The 21,392-nt window shown below is 37.1% G+C and overlaps 1 protein-coding gene across 1 annotated transcript in view; it reads left to right on the top strand.

Moving 5' to 3' along the window:
* Window positions 1–20,582, top strand: part of HYAL4 (hyaluronidase 4) — a gene marked incomplete at its 3' end in the record, with an annotated part of 84,971 nt that extends 64,389 nt beyond the window's left edge. Inside the window, 4 exon segments of the mRNA XM_079150374.1 lie at window positions 245–278; window positions 12,379–13,380; window positions 18,523–18,612; window positions 20,181–20,582. Coding sequence (XP_079006500.1) covers window positions 245–278; window positions 12,379–13,380; window positions 18,523–18,612; window positions 20,181–20,582 — 1,528 coding nt within the window.
* Window positions 20,583–21,392: the final 810 nt, after the last annotated feature.

The raw sequence follows: 21,392 nt of genomic DNA, 5'->3' as shown, positions 1-21,392 counted from the left end.
CAACAATAAAACTTGGTATCTCTCACTCCTTCATTCCCAGATTGTTAGTAACTCATCTGCAGACTTTCCTTCCCCCAAACACCTCCCATTAAAACAAAACAAAGTAGAAACCTTATAAGGCAAAACTTTTGTGTTGGCAGAGGCTTATGTTGATTTGAATTACCTTGCAGTCATTTTTATTCTCCATTTCTCCCTTACACAAAACCTTCATTTCTATATCTCTCCTGGGTTTTCTCTTCCTTAGGAGTCTTCAACTAATTGGATTACATGTCAATCAGGTAGCAGAGTGACAGTGGGTTGACCTGTTTGTCTCATGGCTTTGGAATTCCTCCATTAGATGTGACACGTGTTAGAGTCATTGTTCCTTAAGAAAGTTGTTGATGAATATGGTGCTGTTGAAATCTTAGCCACATGATTTATTTCTGTCTCGCTTGTAAATTAGAATTCAGCTGGAGGATGGGAAGATTTCTCATTGACATACTCAGATTCTTTTTTTTTAAATTTGTTCTTTCTATATATACATGACAGTAGAGTATATTTTGACATATTATACATACATAAAGTATAACTTGTTCCAATTAGGATCCCATTATTGTGGTTGTATTTTATGTGGAGTTACATTAGTTGTGTATTCATATGTAAGTATAGGAAAGTTGTCCAATTTATTCTACTGTCTTTTCTCTTCCCATCCTCCCTCCCTTCCCTTTATTGCCCTTTGTCTAGTCCAATGAAATTCTAATCTTCCCCTCCCTTGTTGTGGGTTAGCATCCTCATTTCAGAGAGAACATTCTGCCCTTGTTTTTTTTTTTTTTAAATTTTTGTTATTATTTTTTATTTAGTTTTTAATTTTTTACAGACTGCATTTTGATTCATTGTACACAAATGGGGTACATCATTTCATTTCTATAGTTGTATACAATGTAGATTTATACCATTCATGTAATCATACATATACATAGGGTAATGATGTCTGTCTCATTCCACAGTTTTTCATATCCCCCTCCCTCTCATTTCCTTTTACATATTCTAAAGTTCCCCCATTCTTCTCTCACTCCCCACCCCCCCACTCCCGTTATATATCATTCTCCTCATATCAGGGAAAACATTCGGTCTTTGGTTTTTTGGGCTTGGCTTATTTCACTTAGCATGATTGACTTTTTCACTTAGCATAGCATGATAGTCTCTAGTTCCATCCATTTACCTGCGAATGTCATAATTTCATTTTTTCTTAATGACTGAGTAATATTCCATTGTGTATATTTATATGCCACATTTTTTCTATCCTTTCATCTGTTGTAGGGCACCTATCTTGGTTCTATTCCTTGGCTTTTGTGAATTGAGCTGCTGTAAACATGGATGTGGCTGCATCACTGTAATATGCTGATTTTAAGTCCTTTGGGTGTAGACTAAGGAGTGGGATAACTGGGTCAAATGGTGGTTCCATTCAAGTTTTCTAAGGAATCGTCATACTGCTTTCTACAGTGGTTGCATCAATTTGCATTCCCACCAGCAAAGTGGTGGGAAACTTCCCCCCACCTCTTTGCCAACATTTATTGTTACTTGTATTCTTAATAATTGGGGTCAGATGGAATCTCAGTGTAGTTTTGATTTGTGTTTTTCTAATAGCTAGAGATGTTGAATGTTTTTTATATATTTTTTGGTTATTCATATTTCTTCTTCTGTGAAGTGCCTGTTCAGTTCCTTAGGCCAATTTATTGATTCAGTTATAGTTGGTTTTTGTTTTGGTTTTGGCATTAAGATTTTTGAGTTCTTTATATATCCCGGAGATTAGTGCTCTATTTGAGGTTGCTGCTGGTAAAGATTTTCTCCCATTCTGTAGGTTCTCTGTTCACATTCTTAATTGTTTCCTTTGCAGTGAAAAAGCTTTTTAGTTCAATAACATTCCATTTATTGGTTTTTGATTTTGCTTCTAGTGCTTTAGGCATCTTATTGCGGAAGCTGGTTCCTAAGACAACAAGGTGGAGAGTTGGGCCCACTTTTTCTTCTAGTAGGTGCACGGTCTCTCATACTCAGATTCTTCTTTTTTTTTTTTTTTTCATTTTTATCAGTTTTTAAAAATTTTTTACAGACTGTATTTTGATTGATTGTACATACATTTTTATGGTTGTGCACGATGTAGATTCATACCATTCATGTATGAATGGTAAGTAGAGTCATGAGAAAAGAGCTAAGAGGTTGAGACATGGAGAAATTTAAAGAAATAAGTTATAAAAATCATGTACAGGCATTCTGGGTTCATTCTTTACGGTCTTTTGAATCATAATATATAGCATTTTCTTAATAAATTATATGAGCATGCATTTTCTCAGGGAAAACTTTAACAAATTCAGTAAAGTTATATTTATACTTATATCATCATCTATGGTTACTCTGTTGAAGTCTTAGTCTACTTAGTTTATCACATTCCTTGAATTTTTCTACATTTAATGGAATTGCAGATGCTGTGAATTTCCAGCAGGAACCACCTCTAGTTGTCTTTTTCACAGAATAAAGCTTCTTCTTCAAGCACTAAGGACAGGTCTAATGTTCATGATAGATCCAAAAGAATGAATCCATGTTCCCTCTTACCGTATATATTTGAAAAAAGAAACCACATCCAATTCTGCAAAAAGCAGTATTTCTTTAACATGATATATTGGGTGTTCACGAACTGGTTGTTATTCTAAGCTGAAACTGTTCTCTTTTGACATAGGCATTTCAAAGAGCAAACTTATTCCATTTTTAATCCAACTCAGAATTTGTAATTTGAACATCTTTTGAATTTCCTAACTGTATTAGGAGGCTCTCTCAATATTACCATTAGAAATTAAAATTTATTTTTAAGTGTTTTCCAGTGTTTTATAGAGATTTAGTAATTAGACTGCATATAATTAGCCCGGTTTTGGACAAATAAAATTATTTCTTAAAGATTAAAAATCATTTTTATGAAAAAAAAGTATTTTTGCTTTGTATTTATGGTTAGTACTTGTTGCTATGCAGAAGTCCAACTTTCTTTACTAATATCTAAGTGTAGATCTCAAATGGTGTGAGTGGGCAAAGTGGAGATCAATTTTTCTACAAATGCATACAACTCACTGCTTTCTTAACTACTATATATGACATTTTCACAAAGTTTATAGTTTTATAGAAACAAAGCATAATTCACTTGATTGTTATATAAACTATTTGTTCCTAAAACTTTGTGATAACCAGGCTGACCAGCACCTTCAATTGCAACATAAAGAACATCATTCATGCAGACGGTACACCTGAAGTGAAAGCCCAGGGCCTGTGAAATATCTGTGTAACTAATCATACAAGATCTAACCAAAAAAGTGGAGAACAATACAGTGTTTCATCAGCTTTTCCTTAATGTGCAAAACCTTTTCAGATTGCTTGACTTCAAAGGGCTTGTCAGCTTATAGACAAAGTTCACTGAAGGTTGATAGGGATATTTCAAGTAGGAAACATTAATAACAATGTCAAAGGGCATTGCAGACTCAGGCCTTTATCAAATACAGGAGTTCAGAGAATGGTGGTAAAAAGTACGTAGAGTATTCTAATTCAGTGGAATTGACTTCTGGGTTAGAAAATCAGTCCAGTGTCAACCAAAGAGGGCTAACAGAGTTTCAAGAGCACAGAGGGAAGGGTAGTAGGCAGACCATCCCATATTCACAATTGAAGAAGTTAAAATTTACGGTTCAAGTTCATAAGGATCATTTTTAAAAGGTGAGATTTCATTTGATAAGCAGGGAATAGACGTGAGCACTGTGTTTGGATGTATAAAACGCAATCATTTTATATAATTGTAACCTAACTTTCCCTTCAAAAACCCAGTATTGTGATAGTCTGAAAAGGTAATTTAAAAGAGTAGAAAAACTTGAATAGAAAAGACAATGAAACTTTTTCTAGTGTGTTGATAATGGCAACTGGATCCAGAGTACAAAATTTTAACCTCTACTCTCTGCTGGCTAATGCACATTGCAGAGATTTTTCTCATTTTGCGTGGTAAACATACTGGCATAGTTGGACAGAATTCAAAAAAAGCAATGAGATCTGAGACAGAAGTTATAAGAGGAAAGTGTGAGAAAGAATAAAAATCCAAAAAATAATGACATGAACATTAAAAAATAAAAAATGAGGTCAGAAGCTAAACTTCATCAAAAAGCATAATTAGACGATATAATGGAATTGAGGTACTTTAGGAAATCTAAGAAAAATGATCTGAAATTGAATAGGTGGTAATATAGATACTCAAGTTATTTAAAATTATATTAACTAAATCACTGAAAGTCTTATACAACCCGGGAAATGAGAACAAAGTAGGAAAGCCTTTTTTCCATGTTTAGTTTCTCCAATTACTTTTGTTTGTTAGCTAGTTTTGCATGTTTACAATCAATCCTCTCCACCATATTTTTCTATTGTAATAAATAATATACTGGTGTTGTGCCCTACATTTTCCAATGCCCATCATAAATATTCCTAGTGAATGCCCACTAACCCGTTACTGCTAGCTTTCCTGTACCACAGATGCCATCAAAAAATAATGGTGTCCCTCTATCTGACCAAATTTTTAGAACTACTATGCTATCTTTTTTCCCTATATTTTTATTGGTGCATTATAATTATACATAATAATGGGACTGATTGTCAAATAATCATGCATGCATAGGATATAACAACATAATTGGATCAATGTTGTTTCCAGTATTTCCACTTTTTTTTCCCCTCCACTCCCTTCCTCCCTCCACTTTCCTCTATTCTACAGGTCTCTCTTTTATATTCATGAGATCTTTCTTCCATATTTTGTTTCCCCTTTTTCCTCCCTAGATTCCAGATATGAGAGAAAATACATGATCCTTGACTTTGGCATATTTCAATGAACTTAGTGCTCTCTACTTCCTTCCATTTTCCTGCAAATGACATAATTTCATTTTATGGCTGAATAAAACTTCATTGTGCAAATATACCACATTTCTTTTATTCATTCATATGTTGATGGACACCTAGGCTGGTTTGATAATTTGACTATTGTGAATTGTGTTGCTACAAACATGGGTATGCATATATTGCTATAGTAAACTGACTTTAACTCTTTAGGATTAATACCTAGGAATGGTATAGCTGAGTCATATGCTTCCCTTCCTAGTCTTTTGAGGAAACTCCATACTGATTTCCATAGTAGCTGTATGAATTTACAGTACTATCAACAGTGTAAACATATTCCCTTTTCTTCTGAATCCTTTCCAACATTTATTATTGCTTATATTCTTGGTGGCTGCCATTCTAGCTGAATTGAGATGAAATCCCCATTCCCTGATTGCTGAAATGTTGAACATTTTTTCATATGTTTATTGGCCATTTGTATTTATTCTTTTGAGAAGTGTCTATTTAGTTCATTTATTGATTGGATTATTTGTGGGTTTTTTGGTGGTCTGAATTTTTTTTGTATTATGGATACTAATCCTCTGTCAAAAGAGTAGCTACAAAGATTTTCTTCCATTCTGTAGGTTCTTTCTTTATGTTCTTATTCCCTGTGTGGTGCAGAAGCTTTTTGATTTCATGCCATCCAATGTATTAATTTTTGGTGTTATTTCCTGAGGTTTAGGTGTCCTAGTCAGGAAGTTGTTGCCTGCACCTGTATGCTGGAGTGTTAACCCTGTATTTTCTTCTAGCGTTTGCAATGTTTCTGGTCTAATGTGCAGGTCTTTGACCCATTTTGAGTTGACTTTCATGCAGGTTGAGAGATAGGGATCTAGTTTCATTCTCAGCACATTGATAACCAGTTTTCCCAGCACACTTTGTTTAAAAAAGCTGTTTATTCTCCAATATGTGTTTTTGGCACTTTTGTCAAGTATCAGATAGCTGTAAACATATGTATTTGTCTCTGTATCTTCTATTCTATTGTACTGGTGTATGTGTCTGTTTTTAAAACAGTACCATGCAGTTTTTGTTACTATAATTCTGTTGTAGAATTTGAAGTTGTGTATTGTGGTGCCTCTGGTATTGTGGATTTGTTGTTGTTGTTTGTTTATTTTTTGCTTACTGTGAATTTTTCATTAGTTTGTATGAATTTTAAGGCTTTTTTTCTAGCTCTGTGAAGAATGTCACTGGTATTTTGATGGGTATTACACTGAATCTGTATATTGCTTTTGGCAAAATGGCCATTTGAACAATATTAATCCTGCCTTTCCATGAACATGGGAGGTCTTTCCATCTTCTAGTGACTTCTTCAATTTCTTTCTTTTGTATTCTATAATTTTCATTGTAGAGGTATTTCACCTTCTTGATTAGATTTATTCTTAGCCCTTTTCTTTTTTCTTTTTAAAGTTATTGTGAATGGGATTGCTTCCTGAGGTTTTATTCAGCCAATTCATTATTGGTATACATAAAAGTTATAGTATCATTGTGCTATTTTAATTGTACAAAATTGCCTCCTTTTCTGTCTTAAAATAAGCTTAAGTTTTGAAAATATATAAAAATGACTATTTTAGTGGCATTTGCTAACAGTAAATTCATGCTTAAATTTAATGTGAAAGGCCACATTTTTTCCTGAAGCAAGAACATTTTACATTTTAAAGAAATGAAATCTGAAAGAGAATAAAATTGCTTTGTATAAAATTATATACTTAGTCATTGTCAAAAAAGTATTTATTTTACTTTGGGGTTTGGAATTTCTTGCAGCCGAGATCAACAGCTTTCTTGGAAAAGCACACAAAGTCTTAGGACCACATTTTGAATAAAATGTTCCCTCTGTCAACCTGTTTTTAACTAAGCTCCTTAAAATAACATTAAGTTGATTTAAATCTTCAGCTTTCTAATTAAAGCTTTTGAACTCAAAAACAATCTAGTGGTCTGTGAAATGTTACTCAAGTAAGTTCTTTGATAATGACATGAAATAGAGGTATAATAAAATTCATTGCCTAATGGGAATTATGGGCCTTTAGAGAGATACCATCATAAAGTAGATTATATCATAAACTGATAGGTACTGAGATTTTTAAGGAAAAAAATACAGAAAAAATTAAGATCTCTCTACCATTGAAATATTTAGTTTGTTCTTGAATACTTAGAGTCAGCTTGTAGAATATTGACATTGTAAAAGAGAAAAAAAATCCATCAGCCAAAAAAAAAAAAAAAAATGGGTGTCTATTTTGGCTGTTGTTTTAATGAGCTTTTATGAGAAACCAGGTTAACAGTTCTGCAGTACTGAGGACACAGCTTTTAACTCAGTGACTGCTGTGCTTTCCATTCTGATAAATATTTATGAGTATATTTTTTATTATTGGCAATAAAATATCACTTTAGTTAGTACTTTCTTTGAAGGTTCGGAAATAAAGGATTGCATTTATTGAATCCTTAGGGATGATGACTTTTGGTATATCTCTTATATCTCTTTAAACCTTTATGGATTTAGATGCCTTCAACTTGATATCTTATCGATTTTAGAAACAGAATCCCAATATCATGAAAAGAGAGGAAATGTAGATTTGGAAAATCAATTTTTTTCTGCTAATATGTTGACATTAGGTGTGTGTGGGGGCCTATGCTTTTAAAAGCTTTTCCAGAGTTTGGCTTTAAAGATCAGTGCCCATGCTTCAAGAATGTAAAACATTACACTGTGTACATGGGAATTTTTGGGTTGGGGTCAAAATTAAAACAAAATTAGCAGGATAGATTTGTTGATTTATAATATAATTTTTCTATGTAGTGATTTTTAAAAATATTACTAAGATCTTCTAAGTAACTCATCTGAGTTGTTCTTATTTCTGTCTTAGGTTATTCCTTACAGTCTTCCTGTGGCTTCTCTCTTGTGCCTTTTTCTTTCAGCATGGCCTAACACAGCCACCCCAGGAATCCAGTTAAGCCTGAGAGAGATCACACTCCTTTCAAGTCCCCCAAATCTTTCCCATCTCACTGAAAGCCAGAGTCCCTCCAAGTCCCAACAGGATTCTTTCTCTTACCTATCTGGCTTCTTTTAGTTGCTAATCTCTTTTAAATTCCCAAACTCTGGTAGGGATGTTCCTTCCCCAGGGCCTTTATACAGCTGTTCCTCATGTTTCCAGCCTAACATCTCTTATCCTTTGTTTTCCTTTGCTATCCCCATCAAGTGTACTGCATATTTTATTTATTTTTCTTGTTTATTATCCCTCTTCTCCACAAGAATTTAAGCTTTGTGAGGCCAGTAGCTTTTGTCTGTTGTGTTCACTATGGTGTTTCCAGTGGGTAGAATGTAAGCCTGGTACACAGAACCAGGCTCATTTTAGCTCATTAAAAATACTCTTACTGGGTGCAGTAGCGCATGCCTGCAATTCCAGTTGCTCAGGAGGCCAAATCAGGAAGATTGCAAGTTCAAGGCCAGCCTTGGTAATTTAGCAAGACTCCATCTCAAAATGAAATTTTGAAAAAGGACTGTGGGTTTAGCTCAGTGATATATTGCTTGCCTAGCATGTCTAAGGCCCTGAATTTAATCCCTAGTACTGGAAATGAAATCTAAACACATATGAATGAATAGGAAGTGCCTTTGCTTCCACTTAGTGTCCCAGAGACCACCAGGAGCATGCCTGCACTAAATTAGTGGGCTCATCACTTGTTGCATCAAGGGAGAAGGCACTTGTACCTCTAGGAACCATGGGAGTCACCACCAGAGGGTGTTGGAAAGAGCCATGACAGGATTTAGGCTTTGGTTCAGTGATAATGGGCAGGGTCTGAGGAGGACTGGATGCTGTCAGAAGGCAGAGGCATTTGGATGTCGGTGCAGGACAGCAGTCATTCATTTTGATTCATTCTCATTTGAGAGGGATATTTGGTACTTTGTGAGTTTCACAGTGACCTTGTTTTATTTATTTTTTTAATTATCTGTGCTTAGAATTTAAAAGCGGCTTTTTAATCTGCCCAAGATTGTATTCTGTGAGGTTGCCCATGTCTGATAAGGAGCCACACAACCTGAATGTGAACAACGTGAACACCACCAGCTCTTGAATGACAAGGCTGCTCATTTTTAAAATTTACCATAAGCAACTAAGCATTTATAGGAAAGAGGTGAGAAAAGAAAGAAGAATGAGTAGGAGAGAGAGGCTTCTTTGCAGACTCTTCAATTTGTACATGAACCCCTTGCTCACCTTGTTCCCGTTCCTTCACTGTAGGAAGAGGAGACAGTAATGAGACTAGGTCCCCCTTTGCTGTTCCTTTGTCCCATCTCCCTCTCAGTGGGGCAAGATCTGAGCTGGGAAGCAGAGGTCAGTGTTCCAGCAACTAAGCCTTCCCACAGTGGCTGGCTCCTCTCTCAGGGGAGGGTCTGGAGAAAGCTACTCCTCTTCTCCCAGTGACTTTCATCCATGTTGATTTCACTGGCAATAATCATTTGTCCAGGGGACTTCAAAGGGTCGTCACAGAAGATTCCCTATTGAAGGAAGGGAACAGATTCTTCATGCATGTTCCCTGACAAACTTTCCTCCTATGAAGATAAATATGAGTGATGAAATTTAGGGGACAAGTGGGATTACACACCCCACTCATCCCTACCCTCCGTATCTTGCCAGCCCTTCCTCACTTCTACCAATTAGAGATTTGTTTAAAGAAGCAAAGCTTCCTAGAAAGATTTGAGGGGGAAGGGAGAAACAAAGGCAGGTTGCCCCGTAACTCACGGTTCAGTGTGGGCAAGGAGGCAGGCTGCCAAGCTATACCGGCTGGACCAGATACGCCTGCACCCAGCACTGGGGCTGTGCTGGTGTGGGTGGGGTGCAGGGAAGGGGTCTTGAAGAATTCTGAAGCAAAGGAAACCTTGGAAGGGCGGGCATGGGGAGGTTCCCCGGTAAAGGAAGGAGGCAGAGCCTCAGAGGGCTAGAGGGCTGGTGGAGACAGGGGCTGAAGCAAGTGTCTGGGAGGTACCATAGAAGGGACCATGTCTCAGCAAGCTCTGCTTTATTAGGAGGGTAACAGGATGCACCAGAAACCAGAGACAGCACAAACAGAAGAGCTCACTTATATAATTTGCCTGTATTCACTTTTCAGGAACTATGTTCACCATTGATCATGAAATATGCACCTCTGTTGAAAAGGAATAAGGAGAATAATAATATTCCAGAATATGAAAAGAGAATTTGTTATAATTTTGTAACAAAAGCTTACAGATATTCTGTGGCAAAGATGAGAGGGAAAAAGAATCAGTGGAAAGCTTTGTTTTAATGGATCTGAAAGCAGAAGACAGAAGAAAAAGCCGTTTTTGATAGATCTTTGTTTACATCTATGTGATCTTCTCAAATAGAACCAAATTTAAAGTTTAGAGAAAAGTTCCTCTTCCTCTAATGAACCCATATGCTGATCTCTCTCTCTCTCTCTCTCTTTAATGCTGAGGTAGAATATAATAATAAGAAGAAGAACAATAATAATAAAAACCCAAGAGAGTAGGTAGTTTTGAATACCACAATTATTTTTATACTCATAAAATTAGATTCTCTTCAAAACAGGGTTCTCTTCAAACCACAATTTAGACCATTGAAATAATATATTTCACATCAGTAAGTTAGGTAATTTTACTGATCTTTGTGTTGTAGAAGACATGGATATATATTCTATGAATAAAAACTTTTACCTCTAAAGTCCTTAAAACTGATAATTTGTATATGTAAGTTTACTTATAACTTCTTAAATGTTTTCAAATAGTGTCATAAACTATAATTTTAGTTGTGTCCTAGACCTGAGAAATACTATAAGGTTTGGCTGCTGACCCCTGGTGGTTAGAAATGATAATTACATACAACACTGGCATGGAGGAAGAGTTTGCTGGAGGAAATAGAAGCCATAGCTTCAAGGGTTCAATCAGAGTTCCTGGTTGTAAGCAATCAAAACAAAACCTAGCTGCTTCAACAGTAAACTGCAGTCCCAAGACGACAATGCTTTCACTTAACATTAACACCATGGACATCAGATTCTGAATGCCCCAAGGCTAGCTGATTCTCGACAGTGGAATTTCTCTCACCACTAGCAACACCACCTCTTCGAATCCCAAGATTTCAATCTAAACTCTAGAGTAGAATGCATCTAATTGGCCAGGCCAACGTTCACCCCAGCCCTCAAACTAAAAGGAAAGTTGGCAAAGCTTTTGGAAATTTTGACTTATGTATTGAAATCTGGCCTCCACCACTCACCAAGACACATGCAGTGCAGAATTCACTAAAGAGGAAGGGACTCTATGTCCTTAGCATTTAGTTAAAGGACACATATCTACTATGGACCCTAATATCTGTGTGCTAGGCATACCCACAATTCATTTTAATTTTTTTTGTAGAAAAATGCAAAGTTTTGTTGTCAAATCCTTTGATGAGTTCATTAAAAAAGAATCTTTATGTAGTTCTTTTACAAACAGATGACTAAGAAGGAAACTTGAGAAGATAGTTGCTATCCTTTCACTCTCTTAGTATCCAAGGTTTGCCTTCTCATCTCCATTCACAATGAGTTTCACATCTTCTTGGGGCATTTCTTGTCTCTCAACCACCTGCTCCCTATCCCCAAGGTGAAGTAATTGCTCTAATAAATTAACGTGTAGTACTTGTTTGATTATTATAATTTTACAATTGCCTTATTTTTTATGCAATGTGATATCAGTCAAGCGTTTTCATCTCCCCAGGCCTCCATTTCTTCACTTGTAACCTGCAAATGCAATTATAAACCTTACATAGTTGTTACAAGATTAAATGAGATACTATTCAAGAAGCACTTAAGCTTAGTGCCTGAGATTTGGTGGGTTTTCCAAAATGATGTAAAATATTCTTTTACATTTTTTTGATCATGACATCCTTGAAGACAAAAGATATATCTCATCCATTTTTATTATGGATATGAGGTCTGCTGTTCCATAAATGTTTGTTGAATGGCATTGCTTGTTACTGAATAGAAACCTGTTCACTGTACTAGCTTCTAAATTTGAATTTATTCATGGGTCCCTTCAAGACTTTTATACTGGGAAATTATATTGGCCAAATTATATTGTTATGTTGTATACATGTATAAATATGTATACAACCACATACATTATATACAATCCTACCATTATATATAATACATTAAAAATAAATAAAAGGAGGGAGGCAAGAATGGAGGAAGGATGGATTGTACAGAGGAAAAAGAGGCGGGGGAACTAACAGAATGAGACAAACATCGTTACCCTATGCATATGTATGATTACACAAATGGTACAACTCTACTTCATGTACAACTAGAGAAACAACAGTTGCACCCCATTTGTGTACAATGAATCAAAATAAATAAATAAATAAGAGTTCAAATAAAAATGCACTTTTAAAAATATAAGTATGCATTCAATATTTGAGTCTTTTTTTTAAACTAATCACTACAGAAAATTAAATCTCTTCACAGACCTTCCAGAGTGCATTAAAGCAGAAGATCACAAGTTTCTATCTTAACATGAAACTATTATCTGAAGGACAATTAAGGTTTTGTGTTATTCAGCCAATACATCTTACATCATGGGTGCTACTATTTTTTATTCTGAAGTCTATTTCTTCTCTAAAACCTGCCAGACTCCCAATTTATCAAAGGAAACCCTTTATAGCTGCTTGGAATGCTCCAACAGATCAGTGTTTGATAAAGTATAATTTAAGACTGAATTTGAAAATGTTTCCGGTGATTGGAAGCCCACTGGCCAAGGCCAGGGGGCAAAATGTCACCATATTTTATGTCAACAGATTGGGATATTATCCATGGTATACATCACAGGGAGTCCCCATTAATGGGGGTCTCCCCCAAAACATAAGCTTACAAGTGCATCTGGAAAAAGCTGACCAAGACATTAATTATTACATCCCGGCTGAAGACTTCAGTGGACTTGCTGTTATAGACTGGGAATACTGGCGACCACAGTGGGCCCGGAACTGGAACACAAAAGATGTCTACAGACAGAAGTCAAGAAAGCTTATTTCTGATACACAAGGGAATGTATCAGCTACTGATATTGAATATTTAGCCAAAGTGACCTTTGAGGAAAGTGCAAAAGCTTTCATGAAGGAAACCATCAAATTGGGAATTAAGAGCCGACCCAATGGCCTTTGGGGTTATTATTTATATCCCGATTGCCACAATTACAATGTTTATGCCCCAAACTATACTGGGTCATGCCCAGAAGAGGAAGTTCTGAGGAACAATGAACTCTCCTGGCTTTGGAATAGCAGTGCTGCTTTGTATCCTTCCATTGGTGTCAGGAAATCCTTTGGAGATAGTGAAAATATTTTGCGCTTCTCACAATTTCGAGTGCATGAATCCATGAGGGTCTCCACCATGACATCCCATGATTATGCTCTGCCTGTATTCGTCTACACAAGACTCGGGTACAGAGATGAGCCTTTGTTTTTCCTTTCTAAGGTAAGAGGTTCCTTGCCCAATGGTAGGGAATTTTCTCCTTATCTCTAAAAGGAACATTTCTTTGCTAATCATGAGAACACCTCACTGATGGGCTGTTAGATCATCATTCCTCTTGGTCTATTGATCCACTTAGACTTTTCATTTGTGCAGGCTGAGTTTGGATGATCTTACCTATAATTACTCATTTAGTGGATGCAGTATGGCAGGACGGAGTTATGTAGTATGGCAGGAATGTGCTATGCTTCCTGAGACCCAGCTTTGATTGTACTCCCTTATGACTAGCCCTTGTGGAAGGTTGCTGAGATGGTTGCTGGCAAGGAAGTTAGAAACGCAGAGACGGTGTTTTAAAGTGGAGGAGTTTGCTCATGCATGTACAAGTGGATGAAAGACATTCCTGCTTCTATTCTTGTCATTGCAAATATCAAGAGAAGAAAAATGCATTTTCTGTTAAAGGCATAATACTAGCTTTAATGAAAGGTATAAGGGAAGCACAACAATGTCAATGTAGTTAATGCTTCTGAATTGTACACTTTACATGACTAAGATAGGAAATTTCATGTTATGCATTTTTATCACAATTTAATTTCTTTTTAATTTTAAAAAGGTATGAGGAATTGCAGATCTGCTAAATGTGAGTCTATGGATTTAGCCCTCTGGGTTACTGTTGCCTTTTTAACCACAACTCATAGAAAGTTAGTAGAGAGTGTGGGTTTCTAAATTCAACATTTAAAACACTAGTAGATAGTTCTGTAACTTAGGCTAAAACTTACAGATAAAAGTTTTATTCTGTCTGTTTCCCACACATACCTTGAGAGTAATGTTCAAAACAGGTAGAATTTCGTCCAGACTTTCTCTCCCTTTACTACTCCAGTTATTTAAACAAAAATGTCTAGGAAAAGCAGTGAAAGTTCTGACCTTTGGATTTGGACAATTATGTGCAAACTTCCCACTTTGAGAAGACCTGGAACTCTTTTAGGTCGTCCAATTTGTGATGCAGTGGTGTTTAAAGCTATTACTGGATAACAGGAGTTTGATATATTTCACCAGAGGCATTTCTTTTTTCTCCAGTATTACAAATCTCGGCTTAATAGCCTGTGTTAAAATACAAACACCTCCTCAGTGTTAGGCATCCTAAGGAGGAGTCTCAAGAAACACCTGGTGTGGGCTTGACCCTGACCTATGGGTATCTGTGGAGCATATAGGGGGAAACTGTGTTCACCAGAGGGAGAAATGTTGCATATGTGTGAAATATGAACAATGCTATGTCTCTGGCACTTTTCAATGCAAACTAATATTCAAGCTATAATGTAATATAAAGCTGCTCCCCTGCCCCCTATGCTGCATTCATTTCCCCACCTCCCAACTTCTTGTTGCTCCCCCCACCCTTTCCGCTGTAGCCATTTCCCCGCCTCCCAACTACTGTCAGTCTGTGAACATCCTAGCTAGCTATTGGTTCATCATTCAGCTGGCAAGTATCTTTCTCCATTATTGGTCCCCTGTTAGCCCTGGAGAATTCAACTGCTTAAGGGTAGCTTCCCCGCCATCTTGTTCTCTCTCTCCTACTCACTGTCTCCTTGCTTTTCCACTCTCTCTAGCACGCACCCTTTTCTCTTTTCCTCTCATTTTCTCTTACTCTGCAGGGAGACACTCTGTTTGCTTAATAAACTCCCTTATGTGATTTCCCGTGTTCAGTGTGGTTTTTGTGGGTTTCTTACACAAGCTACCTGTAAAACTCAGTCATAAAAATAATTGAATAAGAAATAAGAGGCCAGGTGAGTCGGCACATGCCCCTAATCCCAGAGGTTCAGGAGGCTGAGTCAGGAGGATCATGAGTTCAAAGCCAGCCTCAGCAAAAGCAAGGTGCTAAGCAACTCAGTGAGACCCTGTCTCTAAATCAAATACAAAATAGGGCTAGAGATGTGGCTCAGTAGTAACGCAGGAAAGCACCCTGGGTTCCATCCCTGATACCAAAAAAAAAGAAAAAGATACAAGATAAGTACTGTTTGAAAGGTTTAAAAAAGCTATCTCAATTTTTAGAAAGTAATCTTGACTCTGGCATTGAAAGCTCAATAGAACCTTCTGTGAAACTTTTATGTTTTGCTCAAGCAAGTTCCTTTCTTTAGTGATAATAAATTTACTTTTGCAAGAAACAATAAACATTACAGTACAAAGTGTTCATTTCAAAAACATAGTTTAGACTACTGGTACATTCTGCACATTCTGCCAGCCTTAGGTAAGCTTCTTTCTTTAGTAGCAATAACTTCAGAAATGCTGCTGCTTTCTTTCACAGGAAAGAAGAAACAGCGGTTTGGGTCTCATCTCATTCCACACCCTTTTCCTTTCTGAAAGGCAGGCTATTTGCCAAGTGTTTTAAGCCATAAGCATACACACCTTTGTTCTCTAGCCACCATAAAAATCTGATATTCATTTGTATCAAACTATGAAGTGCTCCCAATTATCCCATGTCTGCCTTTTAGAAAGCACACACACACATACAGGTAAGGTTAGAAACAAGATTTACCAGTAAGTAGCAAATCTCTTCATCTTCCTGGACCTCAGTGACTCAGTGTCTTAATGTAAAAAAATGGGAAAATATCACCCACCCTGCCTGCCTAGCAGAAGTATAATGAAAATTGAGTGCAGAAAAAGTATATGAGGAATGGAAGCACTATAGAAATACATGTCGCTTTTTTTTTTTTTTAATATGCTCTGGCTACCAGGTGATTCTTTTTTTTTTTTTAATTTAAAAAAATTTTTTTTTATTGTAAACAAATGGGATACATGTTGTTTCTCTGTTTGTACATGAAAACCTTAAACTTAACCATGGTGTTTCAGAGGGAATAGCTTGAGGGAATAACAGGAAGGCAGTAACACCTTGTTTCACACAGAAGACTGTCTGCTCTACCTACAGACAAATGCAAGGCAACCTTTATATTACCTGATGGTGGAGTTTAGAAAAATAGTGACAGGAATTTCCTTGGCTGTAGGTAAAGATGATTTATGTAAAGATGTAAAGATGATGTAAAGATGATTATCCCCGTAATTAATTAGAGCTCTCTTGTTAATGGGAGCTCATTAGTAAGGCTCCAGGTCCTCAGGGTGGGCACTTACATGCACTCTCCTAAGCTTCAGGGACTGAAACTCTCTTGAGAACTCTGGGTGTCCTTCTCCTACCTTTCTGAAGCCTTGATTTGAACTCAAGAATCTAAGGAAGGGGAAAAGCAGCCCTATGCCACACTGGGCCCCAGGAAAGCTCATTTTTACTACCTTGGTTTTATTCCTTTACTTCCCCTTTCACATGACACCTTAGTGTGGCTCTTGCTCTTGGGTGGTCCCTCCGAAGCCACCTTTTCTGTGTCTTTCCTAGCAGAGTAGTGCTCTTGCTTTACTGACTTCAAAGCACAGCTGCTCTGTGATTCACTTAGCATCCTGCACTTAGCCAGATGACAGTGAGATAATTTGGTGAGAAATTTTCGATAATATCTGCTCTTATCTTCTTATCTCGGTCAACGTGTGCTCAAACACTTGCCATTTTTAATTGGTCTCAATAAACTGTCTCTGATAATAACCCCCTTGAAGGACACATTGAGAAGAAACCCACATCAACCTTGGATGGTGTGGCTGTCGCCAGACACAGTCGTCATTTCTATACTTCCAGAATGTGGATCAATAAACCTATAAATGAAAAATGTTTGACGACAGTGCTTTAACCTGGAGGAAGGCTGTGGGGACTTCTGCCCCTCTAATCATGCCATGTGACTATCACCTGCATCTCAGGAATGTTTCTGAGTGAGTCAAGTAAGACGTTTTGTTAACTTGTGTCTGCCAGAGCCAGCAGACAAGGGCCCTGCCGAGTCTGTGTTCTGGGTGCTGCATGGCTGGCTCTTCCTCTGCTCCTCTTCATCATACGACTGACAGTCTTCAAAATCCTTGCTTTTGCAGGACCTCATTTGAGCTTGAGCCCACCTCCTCCCTTTCCTTTCATGCTGGCCCTGATCTGTTTAGCTGAAATGAAGGTCTGAGGAATGGAAAAGGATGTGAACTCAAAAGGAAAATTGGTTTAAAGCAAAATTTCTTCCCTTTTGAAAATTATCAGAACACTTTCCAGAAAAACTAAAACAGTTTAAAGACTGACATTGGAAAACATCATCTGAGTGGTGGGCTATGAGGTGTCAGGGAGTGTTGATATCATAATAGAGTGACCAAGGCAAAATAAAATTTAAAATTTTTGTTTTTGTTTTCCACAAAATCACCATTTTCTATCATTTAATTGGTGGAAATTCATCTTTGGAGTAAAAGATCAATATTTGGTATTCTAGGGAGTGGGAGAATGTATTATAATTTTAAAAAGTAGGAGAACTACTATATACATTCAATTCTTATTCTCTGCCTCCTCAAATGCCCTAAATCCACTTAAACAATAATCTTTCAAGATTACAAAATTAACATCTCTTTTGCTAAAATTTTGTTTTTATCTTTCTTAACCATACTGAGGAAAGTCCTGGTGGCTTTGCCATTGCTACATGAGTCATAAATCAAGCTCTTAAGTATATTTTAAAATTAAACATAGATAATTTCAGGGCCCAGATGCAAAGGATGGACAGAATCAAAATCCAGGAGCCTTAACACTGTCCCCTTCTCTGTTTTTAGAAGTGAAACTGAAACCCATCTGAGTCACTGTGGAGGTAAAGTTCCACAGGGGCAAAATGAAGAACAGAACTTGCTAAGAGAATTATATTCGGAGAAGGAAAAATTTGGATTCTGTCTCTGGATTATGTACACATAGTTTGTGGGTATATGACCCTAATCAACTTCAAATTAACAACTCTTGATGACTACTTACAGCTAAATGTCCACAAAATGCCCTGCTACAAAATGTAAGGTTTTTAAAAAAAAAAAAATGTTTATGTGCTGTTTCATAAGATTATAGAGTAAGATTTTGAGCAGGTGTGATCATAGAGTGTGATTTTTGAAATTTGGTTCATTGCACATTTGTGTTACTTAGCAAAAGTGAAGAATACTTTCTACAGTGTTTATGAGCTCAGTCCCAGTCCTGTTATGTTGAACACAGCCTCTAATCCTAATCCCTGGAGGGTTGTTTCACATTCAAATTAATAATGAACTCTACTTTCTTCAATTTAGCAAGATCTAATTAGTACCATAGGAGAAAGTGCTGCCTTGGGAGCCGCAGGCATTGTGATTTGGGGAGACATGAATTTAACTTCCTCTGAGGTAAGTAAGTACCTTAGACCTAGCCCCTTTCTGGTCTGAGGTGCCTTGTGGGTGTGCATTAAGTATTTGTTCTGTTTTCCTGCAGAGTTCATTCTGACCAAAACTCTTATAACTCCCATGATAAACCTGTTCTAGAATAAAAATCAAATCAGTGTCTGGTACATAATTAGGGCTAAGTAAATATCATTAGCTTTTGTGAAGATAACACTGACGTTTGTTGAATATTTGCTATGTACTAAGGGTGCAGCTAAGAGATTTGTGTTTTATTTGGCTTTGAATTTGTTCACTTACTGGTCATCTGAGGTATGGTGAATCATCTTCCTTTATAGATGAGAAGATGAGAGGAAACTTCACCAGATAACAGCTAGTTAGACTAGTTAGTGGTGGAGCTGACATTAACTACAGTTGGTTTGATTCTAGAGCCTTTGCTTTTAACCACTACATGAAACATATTCTATTTTGGGATGTTGAAACAGATGGTAAGTTTTTAATCTTCATATTGAAGTTATTTTTTCTCTATAGTGAAATCAACTGAAAATTAATAGCACTTAAAATAAGATATAAATGTCTCCTCAAATTTCTCCCAGCTGAGATACTATTTACTCCAAGAAATCTTCCTGGTTTCCCCAATTCCTATTAATCACAATCTCTTCTGTATTTCCAGATGTCATTTGCTTATATCTCTATAGAATAACACATGTTGTCTAGAATTATACTAATTGAGTTTTTTTTTTTTATTTTTTGCAATTCCATGATGATCTGATATCATCCTTGGAATTTTACCTGCTAAATTGGTTGCTACTGAGACATGTACGTGAAACTATTTATAACCACATCCACCTATGAGAGTTAGATACAAACCAAATGCTCAACTCCTGACTTCCCTGGTTTGATATTTCCACTCAAGCCCCTATGTGGCTTGTGAGAAGGGCTTCATCAGGAAATTGTGTGCACCACTCAGGTGACCTCTGTTTAGAACACACAACAGTAACCTCAGGCACACAAATTACCTAGTCAGTCTTATAGGCTTTCCTGTGACTAAATTATATGTAGATGTATAGAACCCTGAACAATTGATGTTTAAGCATAATTAACAGGAGAATCCAGAATGCTATAGGTGGATGTTCTGCAATAATTCAGTGGAGCTATAATGATTGAATTTAGAATCTGAATCACATAGAAAGGGACCACATACCTGAGGACAGCAGCTTGGTATGATTTCTAAATTGGGTTTGTTCCTTTTCTTTTTTTTGCAGCCATTAACTTGGGAGCTAGAAGGAGAGAAAAAGGGTTTAAATTGGAGGAAGGCCAGGCCACCTTTTACTCAGGGGTCCGTTTGCAAGTTCAGTTGCTTTGTCCAACAACAGCATATTCTTCATATCCTGTCCCTTAGACCTAGCCCCTTTCTGATCTGAGGCCCCTGTGTTTTAGTGCCCAGGGGCCTAGGAGTTCACCAGCTGGATCGATGCCACCAGGTCAAGTTCAGAGAGATGCCTTGTGGGTCTGGAAGCTCTAACCCTAACGCTACCGGGAGACACACTGAAATCCATTTGTTTCTACATTACCAGGGCAACTGTACAAAGGTGAAGCGGTTTGTGAGTTCTGATTTGGGGAGCTATATAGTCAACGTGACCAGAGCGGCCGAAGTGTGCAGCCTTCACCTCTGCAGGAGTAACGGGAGGTGCATAAGAAAGATGTGGAAAGCTCCGGATTACCTCCACTTGAACCCTGAGAGTTACTACATCGAGGCCTCCGAGGATGGGGACTTTACTGTGAAGGGAAAAGCATCTGATGCAGACCTCTCAGTGCTGGCAGAGAAATTTTCCTGTCATTGTTATCAGGGATACAAAGGGGCTGATTGCAGAGAAATGAAGGAGGCTGATGGCTGTCCTGGGGTTTCCCCCTTTCCTGGCTCACTAATAACACTATGTTTACTCCTTTTAGCAGGTTATCAAAGCACTCACTTGTGAAGTAATTGAGCTTAAAGGGAATTGTGTGACCTCTAGAGTAAACCCTTAGGGAAGAAATGAAATCTATGACAATTTTTTCTTTCATAATTTCCTTTAAGAGTTATTTTGGAGCAGACGTTACGTATGTCACTTAACAAAAATAGAAACATATTACTTTTTTTGTGACCAATCTAATTAGAAGCCAGATCTGAGAGTACAAATAAGTGCCCTCCTCTCCCTTACTGGAATATTCAAATAGTATTTAAATTAAAGTTAATATATTCTAGTCTTTTCAAGAATGCATGTACATGAAAGTGTACATATAAATATTCAATTATTGATTTCAAAGACTGTTTTTCTAACTAGCAATTTATTTAAGGATAGATCACTAAGTAATCATGTGATTCACCTGAAGGGTCACCACCTCAAGGCATGACCTGGTCAACTGATCCATCAAAGAAGACCAAATGAAGAATTTCCATTCCAGCCTCCAGTCTACCCTAGGCTTCTGCTTTCCACCTAGACTTTCCGAGTACAGAATCATTCTTTTTTTTTTTTTTTCTTGACATGGATTCTCATGAGGAGGTGGGAACTGAGGCCAGGGGAGCTGTTCTCAGCTCAGTGGAAAGGTTATCTCTTCAGTATGGTATCTCTCTCTCTCACAGGAGTCCTTTCTTCACAGATCCTACAGTCCGAATATTGTCAAAGACTTCAGGAAAATACTCCTGCTTGCCTAGACTGGTGATGATGTAGACTCAAAAGCTGAAACTGTGTGAATAAGAATGCATTTGGTGACTTTTGCAAGCAAAAATCATTATTGAAAAGAGATTT

This window comes from Sciurus vulgaris (assembly GCF_902686455.1).
Source record: "Sciurus vulgaris genome assembly, chromosome: 8".
In the NCBI taxonomy this organism is placed as follows: Eukaryota; Metazoa; Chordata; class Mammalia; order Rodentia; family Sciuridae; genus Sciurus; species Sciurus vulgaris.
This window is presented reverse-complemented; position numbering and strand designations above follow the sequence as displayed.